This window comes from Aplidium turbinatum, chromosome 4 (genome assembly GCF_918807975.1).
Source record: "Aplidium turbinatum chromosome 4, kaAplTurb1.1, whole genome shotgun sequence".
Taxonomy (NCBI): Eukaryota; Metazoa; Chordata; class Ascidiacea; order Aplousobranchia; family Polyclinidae; genus Aplidium; species Aplidium turbinatum.
The window spans coordinates 27,932,808-27,952,663 of NC_137475.1; the positions used below are offsets into that span (position 1 = coordinate 27,932,808).

Consider the following 19,856-nt stretch of genomic DNA (forward strand, 5'->3'; position numbering starts at 1 on the left):
TTTTAGGGGGTCCATGAAGGCCCAATGAAAGTCTTAGTGTATAATTTCAAAAATGGAATAAATTTTTCAAGAGAAAAGAGATTACGTTCAAACAACGCTGATGATTTTCTTAGGTCATCGTTACTCATTACTTTTTAAATCGCCATGCATTAACATCGAAAACTATTCCAATAAATTTGAAAGATATTTTGTATGGTAGTGTGAAAATCGTAAGTTTTATCAGAGCTTGTGCTTTAAACCATCGAATATGCGAGAGGTTATGTCAAGAAATGGGAGCGGAACATGAAGTTCTCCTCTACCATACAGAAGTTCGCTGGCTGTCAAGGAAACGAGTTTTGAAGTGCTTATTTGAACTTCGAATGGAAATTACTTTTTTTCTAAGAGACAAAAATATTGAACTCTTAAACCAGTTTAACAGTGAAGAGTTTATTCAAGGGTTCTTTACTGCACGCAGACATGTGAAGACATTTGGAAGCATTGCAAAACTCTTTCTGAGGTTACTACTTAGCCGCAGAGCATAATAAAAATGCAGATGGATACGTTACTCTTTCCTCGTTGAACTGGAATCTATCAGTAAAGAGGACCTTGCAAAAGATGAGTTCATTGAACTAAGAGCAATGGAATCATTAAGAATGTCCTTCAGTTCGAATAGTATTGGCGATTTTTGGAGTTCGTTGACACAAGCATATCCTCTTTTGGTAAAGAGAGACATGGCTGCTTTAATCCCTTTTGCGACTACATATTTATGTGAGTCAGAATTTTCATCCTTGGTAACTATCAAAACAAAGAGTCGAAACCGGTTGGATGCAAAGGATGACATGCGTGTTGCCATAACAAAGACGAAGTCACAATTTCATGTTCTTGTTAAAAACAAACAGCAGCATCCTTCACAATAATGAAATTAAATTCAAGATATTGAAAAACAATCTGCATTCGCAATTTCAAAACAAAACTTAAATTTTGTTATCAATTCATTTTAATGCGTTATGTCCAACTCATGCTGATCAAAAAAGTTTCTCGGACTAGGCCACAGAGGGGTCCACGCAAACCAAAATTTGTTTTAAGGGGTCCGCGTTAAAAAAAATTTAAGAACCCCGGTTCTACTGAGATGTGGTACCGCACAGACCATGATCGTGACTCCATAATAAGTAATGAATCCAAGGGAGTACTTAGTCACGACCCCAACACTCAAGCAGCAAAAAAGTCATTTTTTACACTCAAAGATGTTTCTAACTTGCATCATTCACATCAAATTATCCTAACCCATGGAATAATATAGAACGATAAAGCAAAGCGTGGTTTTAGCCAGAAGCGGCGCAAAGCAAAAGGGAGAAATTGGCTAAGACCACTCAAAACTGAAAAGAAACGCGCCTTATATTAAACCAAAAAATCTCATTCAATTGCACTTAATAAAGAATCCACGTAACCTGCCCCAGCAGTAATAGAGAAGATGTGAAAGATATTTTGTATTATCAACATAAAAGCTACTCATAATCAACAAACAGGAATGCTTCACACAAAGCATGTTCCATGTATTATGCCCATTTTGAAAACGTCTGTTAGTGGAAACATTGTTTCACATATAAAACATTTAAAAAATGTTTGAAAACTTTGGCTTGCATAACTTTTAATACCATCAAATGAGCATTGCTCATAAAAACCTAAGCTTCGATATTCAATCCAAGATAAACACAAAAACCGAAAAAGTTTACTTACTCAACAAAATGGCGCAACTGCACATCACTCGGGGGAGGGAGGGGCCACTGATTATCTGATGCGGTGCATTTTTGCCTCGCGGCTTTTGAAAACCTCACGGCCGCTGAATATACAAAGAAATTATGAAAATATCTTCGAGAAACAGACCTCAAAAGTAGCAAAAAAGACTGTTCAGTGGCTCGAGACAAGGTCAGAACAATGTCAATCAAAATACAATCTATCACAAAAAGAAGCGCTACCTGAGGATTTCAGGGGTAACGATTATCACGTTTACACTGTGTAGCGTGTATACAGTGTGACTCATAAAGTGATGCTGATCTTAACCACTGTTCTGGTGATCGATGTTCGGAGAATTGTAAGTTATAAACTACTAGGATCCGTCAACTATTAGGATCCATCAACTACAGGATGCAACCAAACAGTAAATAATAAACGGCCATGTTTGGCAACAAGTTAATTTTGTTCTTAGAGCTCTTGCCACCGTAACAGCTACTCCATTAGTATTCTTATTCAATTAAATTCAATCACTATTATTATTTGAATCAAAATACCGAAGAAGCCACCTTTACGGTGGAGAAATCTTTATGAATATTAGTTAAGAATTTGGCTGCTTATTTTCACTGTCATTGAAAACAGCCTAACAATGGTACTGTAATATAAAATCAGTCTCTTACAAATCAGCAGTTGTGAGCTGAGCAAGTGACAACTGAGCTAGCAACATTTGAGCAAGTGGCTGAAGTTGGTAACTGATGAGAAACTGAGCAACTCAAACTTGGAATGCCACAAGTCAGCAAAATGAGTTTGACAAACGATGACCAAGCAATTCCAACGTGAGCACGTAAATCTCATTTGCTGACTTAAAAGTGGCCGAAATGAACTTGCTGAGTTGTCGCATGCCGAGTGGTCCGACGACCATATGAAATAGGTATATTGTGAAATGTTTATTTATGGTAGAAATTAGCTTTTGATTGCTTTCATTGTTGGAATCTTCATCCTCGGACTGAGAAGGCTTCTGAGAGCTTAATTCTGGTAATTTTACAACTTGAACAACTGACGCAGGTGCCGTCATTACTACTTGTTGTTGAAATGTTGCTGTCCGCTAATTATTCTAGCGGCTAAATGGAGAACTATTCTTCAAATGCATTCCTCTAGGGCACACCCCGAGATTGAAGTAGGTTCTTCGTCTTGTTCTTCTCCATTTACAAAGTCGGCCGCTTACCCGACAGCTATTTTCAAGTACTAGCAGTGAGGAATTAGGAATACTGTAGTGAAAAGCTGTGGATAGTAATGTTCACTGCACTTGGACAAATAAAGCTTCAAAAGAAAAGTAACAAAGGCTACGCATAACTTTGTTGGTCAAATGAGAGCATGGTATGCTAAGTAATCGTGATAAAAACATAAATAGCATATCAAAAACACAAACAGCTTTCAGGTACTAAAAGTATATATAATATCGTAATATCTTGCCATATGCTAGACCAGGGGTCACCAACCTTTTTTGCATGCGGGCCACTTGGCACTAAGGAGAGCTGTGGCGGGCCGCACTAATAAAATTTTAGGTAGGTTGACTCTTATACTAGAAAAGAGCGCATTACGTACCCAGTAGCCTATTAAGCGTTACATGTTGTTAATATTTATCTTAGAATACCGCAGCAACAAAATTAGTCGAACAACTCTACTGCCAGGCCAAGCTCTTTTAACTACACTTTTGACTTCTTTAACAATGTCTAATAAACGAGGCCACTTATTTTGCGCACTTAAACCGAAACGAGCGGTTTCATCAGAATATTCATCGCCAAGCAAGAGTGGTGTCGTCACTTCGCTTCACAAAAGATATATATATTGCAATTAACAGTTTCAGTAAACAAGGAAATGTTTGGCACATCGCAATACAGGCAACAATAGTGACCTGCAAACATATCAGCAAAAAATAGGCTCCAACAACAGGGAGAAAGAAACCAGGCACCATAAAACAAACGCTTCTGGAAATCACCGAAAAAACGTTTCTATCGTAACTCATGAACAGTGTTCCCTCTAAAAAGCAATGAGCTGGTTTTTCATCTTTTTTGAGAGAGCCAGTTAAACCGTCTTTCTTTGATTGTATTAGACAACTGTCACTTACGGTGCTTATCAGCATGGCAAGAATTGTCGATTAACAACATTTTGCAGTACTAAGCTAGCCTGAATATTTTCATGATACAACCAGCAAAAATCTTTAAATTTATATATATAATATTTTGCCAATTTATTGCAAATTGAGTTGGCACACCGACCTATTTTGCCAACAAAAACTTGCATAAAGGGAACACTGCTCATGAAACACAATAACGGTGAAATGCACACTAGTCTTTACATGACATTTACAAACTTAAAATAAGCAACCCTATGCTCACAGACAATTTCGAAATTCGAAAACAGACGTTTTAATCAACCACTGGGACAGTGTGGTTGGACATCGCATTGAAATAACTCTAAGCGACCCCACCTAAAACTACAATCTGATTGGTCGGTCGGTGGAATCGTATGCCAAGCGAAAATATGCTTCCCGGAAAGTATTTTTTGCCTTCATGTTCTGTAATTCCTCAAGAAAAGTATTATTTTGTTTATGCTTGTACGCTGATAGCTTCCGCGGGCCGCACATAACAGCGTGGCGGGCCGCATGCGGCCCGCCAGTTGGTGATCCCTGAGCTAGACAATAACAGTGTTTTGTTTTAAATTAATTTTCCAACGCTTTTTTTCAAATTTCAAAAGAAAAAATAACTTGAATGGCACCAAACATAGGCGTCGATTTTCTCTTAGAAGAAAGGAATTCTGGGTGGGCGAGAGTTTTCAAAAAGATTTCATTGAATGTGTATGTTCGCAAATTCGCAATGGTTAGTCTTTCTCACAAAGACTGCGTTTAGCGTCGCTGCAGCAATTAAGCTTTAAAGACATACTAAATGAAATTTTCAAACGGGAATGAAGCATTAAAATGCGTAAACTGAACATTCAAGAATACATTTAAAAAAGAATTACCGAAAAAAAAATGTTTTGAATGTTTCATTTATTTTTTCATTTTTTCAAAATGACCAAAAAGTGGAAACACTGCTCGAGAATACGTCACTATCGACAGCAATAACAAAAGCCACGTCACAACATCTGATCTTTTAACGTCAGATCTGATGTTTTGAGCAAACCGTCTGATGTTTTGATGTTGAAATCTGATGTTTTGATGTACATACATATTACATAGCCTACAGTTAAATCGCCCGCAATAAAAAACATTGCCCGATCAGCTGATTGCTAGTCGATAGTGACGTAGACTGTACAGTCGCACGCTTCGCAGCTCACGCGCATTACCGTTTTGAAAGCTTTGACAAAAGCACGCGCGGAATGCTGATCAGACCGCAATGGGGCAAAATTTTATTCAAATTTGTTTTATGGGAGCATCTTAAACACAAAGAACGTGTACAATCGCCAAGTCAGGTTTTTCCTTTAGTATCCCTTTAATGTTCTGCTTTCTTGGGCCTTGCGATCTTATGAGCGCTGCTAAACTAAACAAACTTTTATGTTTTCTTTTGTGACCTAAACAGCGCGTGACCTGTTATCTTTGAAGTGGCGCCTTCGAATTTGCCGCACTTTGATTTGTAAAAAGCAAAGATTTGTAAAAATCGACTGTTTCAGTACTTTCAGTACGGGTTTAGTTTGTATCGGTCATGTTCATTATGATGTCATATTCACATTCCCTTACGCTGACCCTGAACTGAAGTTTGATTGTGACATAACGAAAGCGAGGCCATTCGGAGAAAAGATCAAACGTGGCTTTCTCTCACCAGGAATTGCCAGTGTGTGGCAGTTGCCGTAGCAACAACAGTGCAGAAAGTATCGCATTTTTTTTAACGCAGCGTTGTTGCGGAATTGCTTTGTTCTGTCGGATACCTAGCTAGAGACATAGCGTAAAACAAGAAGTTGCGCTGCAGTTGGTTGGATAATTTTTTACGTTTAACGTGTTTACGTTTAACAAAAACGGAAATAATTGTAACGAGCACTTCGTAAGTGTCATGAAAACAGGGTGGGCGAAACATATTTTGCCCACCCTCGTTTCACGGCCGGTTGGGCGTCGCCCACCCGGCCCACCCTATTTCGACGCCTATGGCACCAAATACTCACATTCGGGATAATCACAAAGAATGTTTCGAAAATCATGTTTTTCAAGGACGAACACATCGCAGTTAGTTCTGCATCTGATCGAATTAAGTCTGGGAAGATCATAAACCAACATGACTTGGCCAAAAATCTTTCCCGGGTGCATCAGTGCTATCACTTCTGACTCGGATTCATCTAAAACCTTTAAAACAAATGTTTTCGCGTCTGTCTAGATTCAAATACAGCCAGTTTTACATACAAAATGCAAAGTTATATATTATACCGTACACCACACAAAAACTTCTTTCGCAACCAAGGAATGTTTCTTTTATGTTTTGAGCAACAACTTTTTATCCAGTAAACAAAAAACGTCTTTCGATGTGTTGCAGATTGTTTTAATTGCTTGATCCTTAATACATAACATCATGAGCGATAGCTGGTCACTGATCAGCCGTATTTTAGCCAAGATTGATGCGCTAGGTCCCAATATTTGCAAGTTAAAAATAACCTGTAAAAATTAAAATCGCAGCATGTCGTGAAATGCACTCAGCTGCGCCTCTACAGAATATAGAACGGATGCAAAACCATGCCAGGGTTGAATACGCGCTCTTATGCCTCAAGCACCAGGCTGTCGTTTTTAAACTCTCTAAACAATTTACCTTAGAACCGCTTAACTGCTACGGGCTCTTTAAAAATCCCAAACTCTTGACACAATAACGATATTCACAATCAGTTGAAACTCTGTTGCTTTATTGTTTTGTTTTTTTCTTAAGATTTTTTATCTGTACTTTTCCAATCCGAAGGTACAATTGTTTGAATAAAAAGGTAAAAAAAACTGTGAACTAAAAGTGAATTGTGTGTGGCAATGAACAATCGATTTCCAATGTCTAAAAATTCTACATAAAAAGCTTTAAAATAATAAACATTTAACAGCAAAAAAATACGCTAATTTCTTAAAAAAGGGTAAAAATGTAGTGTCAATAAACGTAAGTTTTATACCAACCGTACGCTTATTTATAATGTCTAGAAACGACCGTGTTACCTCCACGATACCGGTATGAAGATAGAACATAGTGCTACAGATCTCCCCAGATTTTTGGATAAATTGGCTTTCAAGAAAAACCACTGGCTTGCAAAATAACGATAAATTTCGTAAAAACACCTCTTCTGTGTCGGCCAGCAAGTCAACCTGAAAATCAGAGAGATCAACAGGTAAAGAAACCTCCAATGCAATGCAACTGCACATGATCACACCACGTAACATTGCTGATTAAAGTAGCGTAGAAAAAAGCAGCTTTTTGAAGCCAGAAATGTTCAATAGGTGGCCTACTTTGCATTATAACCCAGAAAAAGTTTAGTTGATTTTGGCAGCCGTCGAGACTAAACTAAGCAAAATTAAGCTATAGAGGACTTTTCATTTAGCCTAAGTTTTTTGAAAAGTGCATACATAGTTGCCCAATTAGGTTTTCCCGCGACCCAGTTTTAACAATGGCAAATTGTAAGGTAGCCTACACCGATTTGCCGTGGAACTGGTGTTCTATATTTATATTTGATAGGGACGGCTTCATCACTACGTCTACTTGGCAAGTTCAATACTGTTTTAAACTGTGGTATGAAGCTTAATGTCAGCGTGTTTCTTTGACTGTTTCTAACGTTTGTTACAGGTGTAGCAAACCAACTTGGGCCTCGTATCGCGGGACGTATATAAGTTGTATAAAAAATAGTATAGGCGACCAGCAAAAATATAGATTCAAAAATATCTGACATTGAAAAAACAAATTTCATGACATGTTTTACCTGTATTAGGACGTTTAAAACAAACAATAATACTTTGTTACACCTTTTTCAGAGTCAAATTTCGTTTTGATCTAACAACAATCGCTTCCAAAGTTCTAGCAAATCCAACATATATTTTACGCATAGTGAAATGGCAGAAACTTGTCAAACCGATGATGCTCGAAACCGTACTTCCATGTGTTTTTTTTAAGTTCCAGAGCAAAGCGACTGTTAATGAGATATATTTTTGAAAATATCTGCCAGTGACAATACGTGCTTCCAAGAAAGTCCCTACTTCATGCTAGAAGCTATAGGCCTAGTAGGCTAAGAAAGTTTGGGCTAAATTAAACATTGAGCTGTCTGACAACAAGTTCCCACTCTTGGTCTGTATATTCTGTAGAGTTGTGGAGTCGGGTGAAAATATATGACTCCGACTCCACTATTTATAACTGACCGACTCCGATTTTAGCGTTGCCAAAGTTTTGAGATTTGCCAGATTTTTTTTTAAATTTGTCTTTTTCACTATTTTTATTTAATTTCACTCAGTTATAGATGTCCCTGATTTCACTCAAGTTGCAATCGATATTGAAATGGCGATTTTTCACAAAACTTGAAAAGAACAAACCTTCATTGTCTGGCAAAGTTTTAGAGCGCAACACAGACAACAAGAAACAGTACTTTTGAAAAAGATTGCAAAATTTTTTTATTGATCATTATCTTGTATCAAACCGGAATCGGCCTTTTATAACGACTTCGGACACGTCAAAATCTCTCCGACTGGTTTTCTGTACAACTTTCATATCTTTTGCCGCAGCTTTCGAAACATGTTTGTATGAAAATTACTACGAGTAGCCTTGTGTCAGCCTGCCACTTCTACACCTTAATCAGACTAATGTATTTCAAATTTTATAATCATAGCGACGTGCTTTTAAACTCTTTGTGAAATTGAAGCAATTGTAATTGATTACTTTAAAATTTTAAGTAGTTGTAATCATTGTAATCCAGTAATCGCATTGCCACCTGCACCCAACAACATATAAACGATTATCATAACGATTATCTTATGATAATCGTTTTACGATAAACGATTATCTTACTTTATGAAGAAACTTGGAAAAGCGTTTTTCAGCAAAAGATGCCTTCACACAATATGGTAGAACGTCAAGAACAGCTTTGAAATGAACATCTTCGCCTTCCCATCTCCTCCATAGATAGTCAAAGTAGTTCAAGCACAAATCTTTTACCTCTGTTGAGACTCCCATGCGATTCTACATGATAAAATACAGTATTATAATACTATTAAACTCATGCGATGTTGTGATCTACTTTGTTAAAATGATAGAAAATAGAAAATTAAACTATTAATTATTCAATTGCATTCCAATATTGTACCAATAAAAAATATAGCGTTAATTTTGAGTTATCTTGGTTAGTTTGGACTAAAGTGTAGTGAAAAGGCACAGTCTTCGAAATTAGCGTCGGCAATCACATCGGCAATTGCCGATTGATGCAGATGCTTGAATGGCGCATTAGCGTCGGCAATAACAATGCCACACGAGCGCTTGTAAGGACCATAAGGTTACAAAAAAAACTAATTTTCTTAGACTACACCATACTAGGATGTTGATTCAATCTTACTATTGCTGGATGTTTTCAGCTGGGAAAATTCAATCTTTTACCGAAGTATCAGAAGAAAATTGATTTAACGCTAGTAGACGTCAAATTATTGTAAGCATCTACTCCTTATTACGCCTCGCTATCCGTTATCTCGTCCAGCTGATACAGCATCTGATGATTCCGATTCGACTATAGTTCTTTATCAAACAGACTTTGTGTTGCTCGCAGTGTTCCAATTGTGCCGAAATTATGTTAGCTTACACGTAAACCGAGGCAATCTTCTCGTAGGGAGTTATTAATTTGTTACCGGTTGAGCAATTAACGTTATTTTATGATAATTCAACGTCGCTAGATGTCGAATTAATGCAAAACAAACGTAAATTTCTTATTGGGCATTGTTGTTACGCAATATAACCAGCCAGGAAAATTAAATCGATTTGTGCTGACTAGAACGTTGGATCAACCCAAAATTAACTTACTCCATCCCCCCTGAAGTTATTTAATGTGAATTTCGGTAACAGCGTGCGTATCGCGTGACAATCTTTTCGTAATAACTGTTCACAGCAATTGCCGAGGCAATTTCTACTTTTTCCGTTTGGCCTCGGCAACGTTTTTGCCGAAGTAAAAATATGCTAATTTCGAAGACTGAGGCATAAACCAGTGAAACACTTTGTATTTTTCATTTCCTCATTGCTTCAGACTTCATAAAATCAAACGAGTGTTCAACGCATGTTACTTGGACTACAGTGGTTTATAAAGCGGTGACAAATCTAATCATGAGCATTTAAAATTCTTGTTACTATTAGTATTATACAATATACTATACTATGTTAAAACGGTACCCGGACATTTTGCCGAAAGACATTTTGCCAAAAGACATTTTGCCGAAAGACATTTTGCTGAATGGACATTTTGCCGAAACTCATTTTTGTGGTATATGTATCGATATTCTCCACAGTGTGTTTTAGTCTATCGTTCACAACCTTAGTCCTTACGGCAAAATGTCCGTGCACGGTTAAAACATGGTCACGTTTATAACACACATAGAACATAGCAAATATGGCCACAGAATGAATGATGTGGTACAACTACATTGGTAATTAGTTGACCCTTAGTGTTAGAAGATGATACTTTTTTCATTCATTTGTGATTGTATTCAGATCAATAAAGGTTATTTATTTGAAAAAAAATCATATACAAAAATCATAATACGAGAAACTGATTCTTCCAAAAGCATGTCGTCGTAATAGTAAACAGAGCACGAGGTCAATTCGACGTTTATGATTGTATATAAATTGAGAATTAGAACCTTAAATATTGCATATAACAAAATCGAAGCGCACATGCATAAGTATTAAATATGACAGAAAGAAACAAACGTTACCACTTCCTTTTCAAACGATTGATAACGATGTACAAACGCTGATCTTTGTGCGTCAATGTTAATAAGCATAGAAGTCATGCCACCCATGGTCATGCCATACAAGACTGACATACCTGAATAGGAGTAAACAATTTAGATTGCCGGTATCATGTTCAATACCTAAACATGAAACAAGAGTTTTAAAAGCGACCGTTTGACGGATTAATGTATCTGGGACTGCGTATATGTAACAAAGCTTTTTCATTCTAAAAGATAATGATTCGCAATCTTATCTTCAGTAACTTTGTGATGAACAGGTAGGGATAAGTTTTGACACTGCATTGATTTGAAAAATGTATTAAATAGATATAAATGGTGAATTCAGTTTTGCATGTATTGTACAGGCGAAGAATAATAAAGTTTCAAAATGGTAAAAAACGTATGTGCAACAATGACTGGAAACGACTGGTTGAAAGCATTAATGTGGAAGAGAATATCACTGAAAATCTTGGGCTAAAGAGGTTCACAATTTGCTGTTGTACAATATACAAAGTTTGTTATTAATGGCATCATGTTCAATGTTCATTGCGCGAATGCGCGTGTTCATCGTGTCATGATAAAGTTAAAACATCTTGGCAAGACTTTAAAGTTCGCCTACTGAACCATCACTAATGACTTTCTTGCAAGTACATATGTGAAAACATTGCTGAAACACTTAACAGATAAATTGTAGGCTTAAGTGGTTACGAAGAAGGCATCACACAATTATTAGATCTACAACAACAGAAACGTTTTCTCAACCAACAATGTTTTTTTTTTCGTTTTACTATTGAGTTCAAATTCAAAATGCCGATTAATTAGAGCTTACCGATTATCATGGCAAACAACGAATAAACTTTTTCTGACACTGTGTATGCATGGATATCTCCATAACCAGTTGATGTCACAGTTGCAGAGGCCCAGTAAAGGCTGGTAACGTAAGTGTTGTGAAGAAAACTCACATCACTGGAAACCACAGTGTCATTTTCCACTGTTGCGGCTAAAACTTTTTTCAAAACATCTGTGAATAAAAACATACTGTTGAAGACAGAAATAATAGTAGTTATAAATAAAAGTGGTCAATGCAGAACACCAGAACATTTACAGTAATTAAGTGCTGCTTTAAGGACTGTTCCAATAGCGGTGATTAGCAACGAACCGTTTGTTGTATTTCATGTCATATGGGTTGGAGAAAAGCAGAGGTGGGCATCTGCTATTGCTACCTCTAAAATATGCCAAAAGAGCAGCACTGCCTCTGCTTGCTACCAGTCGATGATAACTAATGCGCTATCACTATTCAGTACTCATACAAAAAGTAGAATGCGTTACCACCACACTTGGCTTAAGCTGACACTGAAAACCTCTACTCAAATGCCTTGTAACGTCAAAATGACCTTGAAAATGAATGATATCACTTTTCAGTATCACATTTGCTTCCACTGCCATTTCAACATCATTATGAAAAACAAGTTTTAGGTGAAGTTATATTCTTATGCTCAGATCTTTCCATGAAAAATCGCTAAAATGATTCATTGTTTTCCACTACATCCATAAATACACACTCCGCTACATTGGGAAAAAATAAAGCACTAATAGCGGCGCTATAAACGTAGTGCGCTACTGCTTACTTTTGGAGAAAAGTAATAAAATGGTCTCCTATCATATTTGAATAGCCCCTTAGATTTCTGCCTGAACCAGTCATCAAGCGCGTACTTCATCACCATCATCCATTTGAGAAAACCCGGACACAATTAACATAGTTGTTTCAAATTCAACAGTTCTTGTTTCTGCACTCTTGTTTACCAACCCCTTTTTCTAATACCGTAGTCTGTCTTTTCTAACACTTTGCTAAACAGACTTTTTTTATGATAAAACATTATGGTCCAAATCAACAAGGTCTGACTGTATTTTATTGACCGGTGATACCGCAATGGCTTGGAAAAGTTTATGAAGTTCGATCAAAAGACATCTGCATTCAACTTACAAGCAATTTATCAGTTTTATCTACATATAATTGTTTCAAAATTTACAAACTTTGTGGGAGAAATCTTATCCAGCTGTTTTCTTTACAAAGATCCAGTGTAAAGATGGAATTTTCGGTTTGTGAACATGCCAAACCATACCAACCGCATGCTGTAAGATGAATAACAAGTGTAGAAAGAAAAGCATATCTAGTGGTCCGATACAGTAGCGTACTAGAGCCAGATTCTTTTTCTCGCGACGCTGCAAAAGAAGTGTTAAAAGTAAAGATAAAACACAATCCTAAAGCTAAAAAAACAGACATCAAAAAACAATTTACAGGACCTACCATAAAACAAATTTTGGGATCAAATTGTTTTGGGTTGACTTATGTCTAAAAATAGACAAATCTTTAACATCCAAAACTCTTACAGGGTGTCTCCATTTTTGGGTATAATAGCAAAATATCTGAAATCTTTGATATATATATAGTAAAAGTTCTTGACTATTGAACTTGCAGAGCATGTTTGCACCCTTCTACTGTATGTTTTCATACATAAGAAAATAAATATACCAGAAGTAAAATCAGAATTTTTAAACTTAAAACCAACTAACATAAAATGACAAAACATGTGATTTTAAAAGTTTAATTCCCAAGTTTAACAATATTATCATTTGCCATTTTGTTTATGATTTTCGTTAATGCATCTAGGACCAGAAAGAAATACCAGCAACAGCATGCCATATGTATGCGTATGCCTATTAGAATTAATGAATAGTAAAATTTGACAAAGCTCACAACTTGCATCAAATTTTTTTAAGCATTAAGTGGAGTTTAGGTTTACTAATTGATAATTAATTAGCAAAAATATGGCTGATGAACAAGGTCACGTTTACAGTGTTATAGTAGATGAGCCTACTTTTAGTAGTAGTAGTTTAGTCGGTAGTTTAATAAATTGAGGCCATTTATCACCAAAACAGCCTAAAAGCCTGCAAAGTCTGATTAAATTCTCCCAAAACCAAATAAAACTATTCAAACCAGTATAACTGGCAAACTGTTAGAAGATTGTAAGAAAGTACAAGTATCTGAGTGGAAACAGCCATTTTACTACTAAATCTTTTTTCTATGTGTTAAACACTACAGAATATAAGCTTTATGTTAACTTAAGATCATAAAATAGAATACAAACCCCTCTCAAGACAAACTTATGGTAGGCTACCAAAAAGTATCCCATTTACGCAAACAACAGTCTTATGAACCCAAGCATCCATATTCCATATTTTTAAATGTTACACTTGTCAGTGACAGCAGAAAAAGTGTTTAGCACACATGTATGTTGATTCATGATCAATCAAACATCCATTTTACCCTGGAAAAGTGCACTAAAGACACACTCTGCTTCACAGGTAGTGGGCTGCATGATAGGCTTTATGCAAAACATATGAACAAACGTATTAAATTGCTAAACTCAGAAATTAACAAGTTAAACATCAAATTTTGGCAACTATTAGTCAAAAATTAGCAGGTGTACACTGTACAGCACACCCAATTATTACAAACATGCTGCATTGCTGCACACACCTTTCATGAGATTGAGATGCCTATTGGTGAGGATATTGCAGATGTACAATTTTAGCTCAATATTTCAATTTTTAAAGGGTTCTCAAATAATCTGAAACTTAGACAGTTTTTACTAAAAAAGTATCTACATTTTTTAAGCTACCAGTACGTGAGGACTCCTCTGCGTTTGATGTTTTACTTCAATTTTTTGATCAATTCAATGTCTTCTTTCATTCTTACTCTATCATATCTTAATTGGGAGCATTCATCAAAACTTTGTGAATAATTACCAAGATTAGACCCTGTCTTAATTTGTCAAATTTGATTTGCTTATACCATTCTTTAATTGAAAGTAGCCTGAGGTATTGCATTACGACTTGGAAATATGGCAACGAAGGACTTATACAAAAACTTCAAAAAATCTGTGACAAATTTCATCGTATTTTCCGTCCCAACAATGATAGTTGTAGCAAGATCCCGATATCAATTGAGCAATTGTTCAAACTGGAAATTGGTGTTTTTGTGTTTAAATTTCACAACAATTTACTACCAGATTGCTTCACCAACCTTTTTAAATATGTCAAAGAGGTTCACAGCTTGTCTACAAGAAACCATGATGATGATTCTCTAAACATTCCATACTTCTCAAAAGCGCTTACTCAACATTCAATAGAATTCACAGGTGCGAAAACATGGAACGAATTTCCTTCTTCAATTAGAAAGATTGATACAAAGTCACTTTTTATTCACAAACTAAAACAGCATTTAAGCAAAACGGACACGCAATAGATTGAATAGAAAGACAACGTAGAAAGGCTTTCTTGCATTCTTGTGAAGATTTTAGTGGAAATCCGAAATTATTTACAAAAGACTAGGCTTACCTAACAATAATATCGATTGCTTGTGCTGTACTTTTATGTTTGTAGATATTAACAGCAAACGCAATACTCCATAATCAACACGACACGTCGCAAAAGGGGAGGAAAGCTTCATCAACACCATCAGGACATCATCATCTACCAGCTCATCCATTCCATCACCCACCAGGACAAGAAACAATAACTTAAACTGGATATCAAACCTCAATCGTCTTAGGCTACTGTGTGATGTGCAGTCTAACCATAGAAAGAGCTCGACACCTGCTCTCCTGGGCCACATTGAAACGGGCTTTTGCCTGAGGATGGGTTTCTTTTATGTCCGATTTTCTTTCTCCATCCTATTATTATTATTATGACTGCTCATCCACATCAATATTGGAACTGGCAAATTCAATCCACAACACTTTTCATTAGGCTGTCATTTATTACTACATGTGTGCTTCTCTCTGTTTTTGTTTTATTTTTTCTATTTGTTTTTTTGGGTTTTGTGGCCGTGCTAACTACTGATATATAGCCTACTACATAATTTTTCATTCAGGCACGTTTTAAACCTTTCAAGGTTTTGCCACCTTTTCCTGTTCGTTAACGTGCTGGTAGGTTTATATCGATTTTTGTAGTTAGTATCTTTTTCGTCCCGGACGCGTTAATGACGAAAAATAAAATGATTGATTGATTGAAACACAACTAATATAGAGCCATAGAGGTAAAGGTAGCATTTTATACTAAAAAAGAGGAAATCTTGTTATTGGCTTTTTTAATTTGATCAGTTTTATCAGTTACACCAAATTGGGGCCTACCAAATATGAGTATTTAATAAACAAATAAACACTGCTCAGTGCTCATTGCGCATAAGTTAAACAAAGCCAGGTATAACAATAACATTCAACCGGAAAATGCCAAAGCAAAGAAATTTTACCAACATTATATAGGAATTGTTTGGCATGAGCAATAACATTGAACAACTTGTGCTTGATACAATCGATTCAAACACAGGCAAAGCAAAAAGTGCATGTATATAACAGAATTAGTAACGATTATGTAGGAAAACTGTTATATATTCTCTTTAGCATGTAAACACTATGTCTAAAAATGCCATATCAAGAACATTTCCAAACTGTATAATACAGATTTACTAATGGACATGTATCATCTGCTTTTGCATAACAAGAAACAAGTGAACAGAACTTGAAATTGACAAAAAAAAGTTAACAAAAATCAATTATATGTATATTGTATAATATAGAACACAAAGTGGAATGGTTTCAGTTGTCTTGTAAAAGCTGGTAACTAATTGGCTCCTTCAAATAATTTCTTAATTTCATTAAGAACATTCCGGTTGTTAATGACACTGCTAAAAGATATATTGAGTTGCTTCAAAGTTTTGTGAAATATAGACAAGATGAAAGAATGCGGCAGGACATATTCTTGGCAATTGCATCTCATCCAGAGCACATTAGCAAGAAAACAAGGTGATGAAATATAAACTGTTAATACATACTAGGTTATTAGTCAGTGGTCAGTGCAATTCATGATTGGTTCAGAGCATGGCAACCTATATAGGCTTACACAGCATATGGCAAAGTGAAACTTCGTCTATCTGGATGACAGTCTGCTACTCTTGACAGGTCAGTCAAAATCGCTTGTATAAGTTGGGACACCCTACTTCATAAACCTATAGTTGATGCCCCCGGTCCAGGCCCGTAACTAGGGGGGCGCAGGGGGGGCGAAGCCCCCCTGCAAAAATGTTGGCACCCCCTGGAAAAAATTGTGTTAATTAGCTCTGTTCGCTGACTTTTCAGTTTTATACTCAATTTTCTTGTGTTATTTAATTGTAAACATTGTGTGTTTAAGGGTGTGGTAGAATGTTGTCTCTAAAACAAAGTTTGCCTAATTTTAAACGAAACTGCATTAAAAGAGCGAGTTTTGCCAATACCAAACATTCAAATATCTCAGCCAGGAATTAGCAACAAGAAAACATAGAGACTTAGCTTTATTACCGAAAAATGCCCTAGAAAACATGATCTTATCCTTTTGCTATGCCACCGGACAGCACCATTTTACAGGAATATTTATACCCACATGTTTGTTGAAAATGCTTTCAGAATGCACCAAATTCAAAATAATTTTTCAAAATTTTTTGGGGGAGGCCCCCCAGCTGCTGGGTGTCGCCTTTGGCGAAGACGCCGTCGGTCTTTGCCCGTCGGCCGTCAACCCCCACCCCCTTTCAAAATTCCTGGCTACGCCACTGACTGGTTCTATGATAAACTAGTCTAATGTAAACGTTGTATTAGGCCTACGATTAATGTTCTTGCGTAAATATACCCACATTGTGTACAAACGTTGTTTTCGTACATGATACGGAAAGTAAAAGTTGGGCCCCCTCTAGAATACTTTTTGCTCCCCCTGCTGCTCCAAGCTAGTTACGGGCCTGCCCCGGTCAATAAACAAACTTTGTGTGATTAAAGATATAGCCAGTTTATCATTATTTGTTGCCCATAAAAGGCAGAAACCTTCGAAGATTTATCATGTTGCAGCATGAGTTCAGCTCTCAGGGTGTTGGCTTGAAAACACATTTCAAGGACTGCTGGCCATTCAGCAGCAACTAGTAGATAAAATAATTCACAAACAACAATAGTCTACTAGAACATACCTATCAATCTCAGTGACTGTGCCAGTGGTCTGTGCCAATGCCAGTGGTCCAAACTTCTACCGTGTCCGTATATACATTTACAAGTATGCAAAACTGCCAAGATTAAGCTTTGGTTGGTTGGTTTGGTTTTAAATCTTTTTTTGAATCTGATTTTATCGACTGACAAAGCCTTGAATAGGTTATTCCTGATAGTTTCGCACACTTGTAGAGGCTCTTTACGCAGGGCCGATTACGTGTTTGTGCTGGGAAATTATTCCATCCATTAGGTGCCTCTGAATGGAGAGCCGAAGCACACACCCTGAGAGTCAAACCAGAGCCGCCGGTTTCAAAAAAAGATTAAGAACAATAAGGATAGAATTTCCATCAAAAAAAGATTTCAACAATTATTCAATGAAGAATATATAAATGGATATTTGCATAGTGAGCTACGTAGTCGTAGGCTATACGTCTGTAGCTAGCAAAGCTGAAAGTGTTCAAATTTGATGCATGTAGGCTCTAGGCAACATCAGTGTCTAGCAATAAATGCAATATTTCCCAGCAATATATTTGCAGATGAGTGCAATCAAAGAGTATTTGTGGTCGATGTTGTCAGGGTTAGGGTTTTGTTCTCTGCACAGGACTTCACACCAAAACACAAGTTTTTGTCTTCAACAACTCTAACTTTTTCACAAATTAAGGCAAAGGTATCTGGTAACACTACTGCTATGTATTAGTATATAACATATATTTAAGCGAGCTACAACAACATAGGCTGAAAATTAAAATTCTGCGGCTAGCCCATAGCCCACTACTACAACCCAGACAGCGAAACCTGTCATTACTTCATTAAATTAACATTTGCAGGCGTTGAATTAATGTAGAAATGACGGATTTACTGTCCGGGAATGCATTGTTTTGAAACCAGAGCTTTCAGTTTCAGCTGATCAATTCTCTTAGTTACAATTGGTTGAAGCTAGTCATGCATGTGAATAGCAAATTTAAAAAAACATCCACTAATGTCAATAAAGAGCTATACAACATTGAGTTGCTGAGCAAAAAGAATAACATTTCAGAATTATAGAAGCCTTTTGCCAAAGTTATAGGCTACCCATTTAATCAAACCTAAATAACATGGGTTTTTTTACAGTAAAGTATACTTCTTTCAGAATATTAGTCTAAACTTTTTTATCTGGTACAAACTCACTTTTTCTTTAAACAAACACTTTCCAATTGGCCTTGTGGCATTTATCGTCCACTTTACAATAGGCTAACAATTTTGTGCTAAGTGATTTCATAGCTTTGAGGTTACTATAAGTAAAGTCATATTGTTCTATGTAGACCAACTATTCATTTAAGATTAGTAGAACATTATAAAAACTTATAAATAAATGAAAACTGCGTAGCTACCATACAAACCTAAATAGTACAAGACGTAGTGTATACGAAGAAAGGTCGTCTGACGGATCAACGTATAAATCAGTGGATAGCTTGCTGCAAATGTCACTAGTCTCAGTGGAATGGGAAGAAACGTCACCATGTCAATAGCAAAAGAGAAACTAGATTGGTAGCGTTTTCTAACTTTCAACAGATTTAATTCTTCAATGCCTTCAACCATAAATCTTGTTTTTGATCGGAAAAGTACGACGAGCAAGTATACCAAATCGGATCCAGAGTTAAAACTAAATATTGCAGTTGTAGATTTGTAGAAATACTGATATGGGGCAAGATACAGACTAATTGCTGTTACAAGGCAGCTTACCGTTTGAAAATATCTCAGAAATATATTAAATTTTGAAACTGTTACACCGCAAAAAGAATCCACATGTCCACTTTTTTGCAGCTCAAATACACTTCGTGCAGCTTCGATATTGAGAGTCCATGCTTTAACGTTCTCTCTTCTAGCTTTTTGCAATTTCCTTTTTCGTTTTTCTTTATCTGCATGTTTGATTTCTATAGTTGCATCAGACATAATATCACAGAGCTCTAAAATCTGCCCTTGAAAAGCTGCACTACAGTTCAAAAAAGTCTGCACATGAGTGCCGTACAACAGCAGTACGGCTAACGTATGCTAGTGCATATTTTTTTACTCAACCGTTCATATAAATGGCCTGATTTCAATGAAAAAATTTCCCTGGTTATTTTACAAGCATAGAGCATATCGAACTGAATACTAACACAAAAACAGAAATTACA

General features: G+C 36.4%; 1 protein-coding gene across 2 annotated transcripts in view; it reads right to left on the reverse strand.

Moving 5' to 3' along the window:
- Positions 1–19,632, reverse strand: part of LOC145769552 (uncharacterized) — a 63,416-nt gene extending 43,784 nt beyond the window's left edge. The window contains exons 1-8 of one of the 2 annotated variants that reach the window (XM_082581204.1): positions 19,071–19,632; positions 12,671–12,850; positions 11,466–11,657; positions 10,619–10,731; positions 8,715–8,885; positions 6,884–7,030; positions 5,866–6,043; positions 1,717–1,819 (exon numbers count right to left, since the gene is read on the reverse strand). In XM_082581204.1, coding sequence (XP_082437330.1) covers positions 1,717–1,819; positions 5,866–6,043; positions 6,884–7,030; positions 8,715–8,885; positions 10,619–10,731; positions 11,466–11,657; positions 12,671–12,850; positions 19,071–19,632 — 1,646 coding nt within the window. Of the gene's footprint in view, positions 1–1,716; positions 1,820–5,865; positions 6,044–6,883; positions 7,031–8,714; positions 8,886–10,618; positions 10,778–11,465; positions 11,658–12,670; positions 12,851–19,070 lie in introns of those variants that run through there. The other variant, XM_082581205.1, reaches the window with a different exon arrangement.
- Positions 19,633–19,856: the final 224 nt, after the last annotated feature.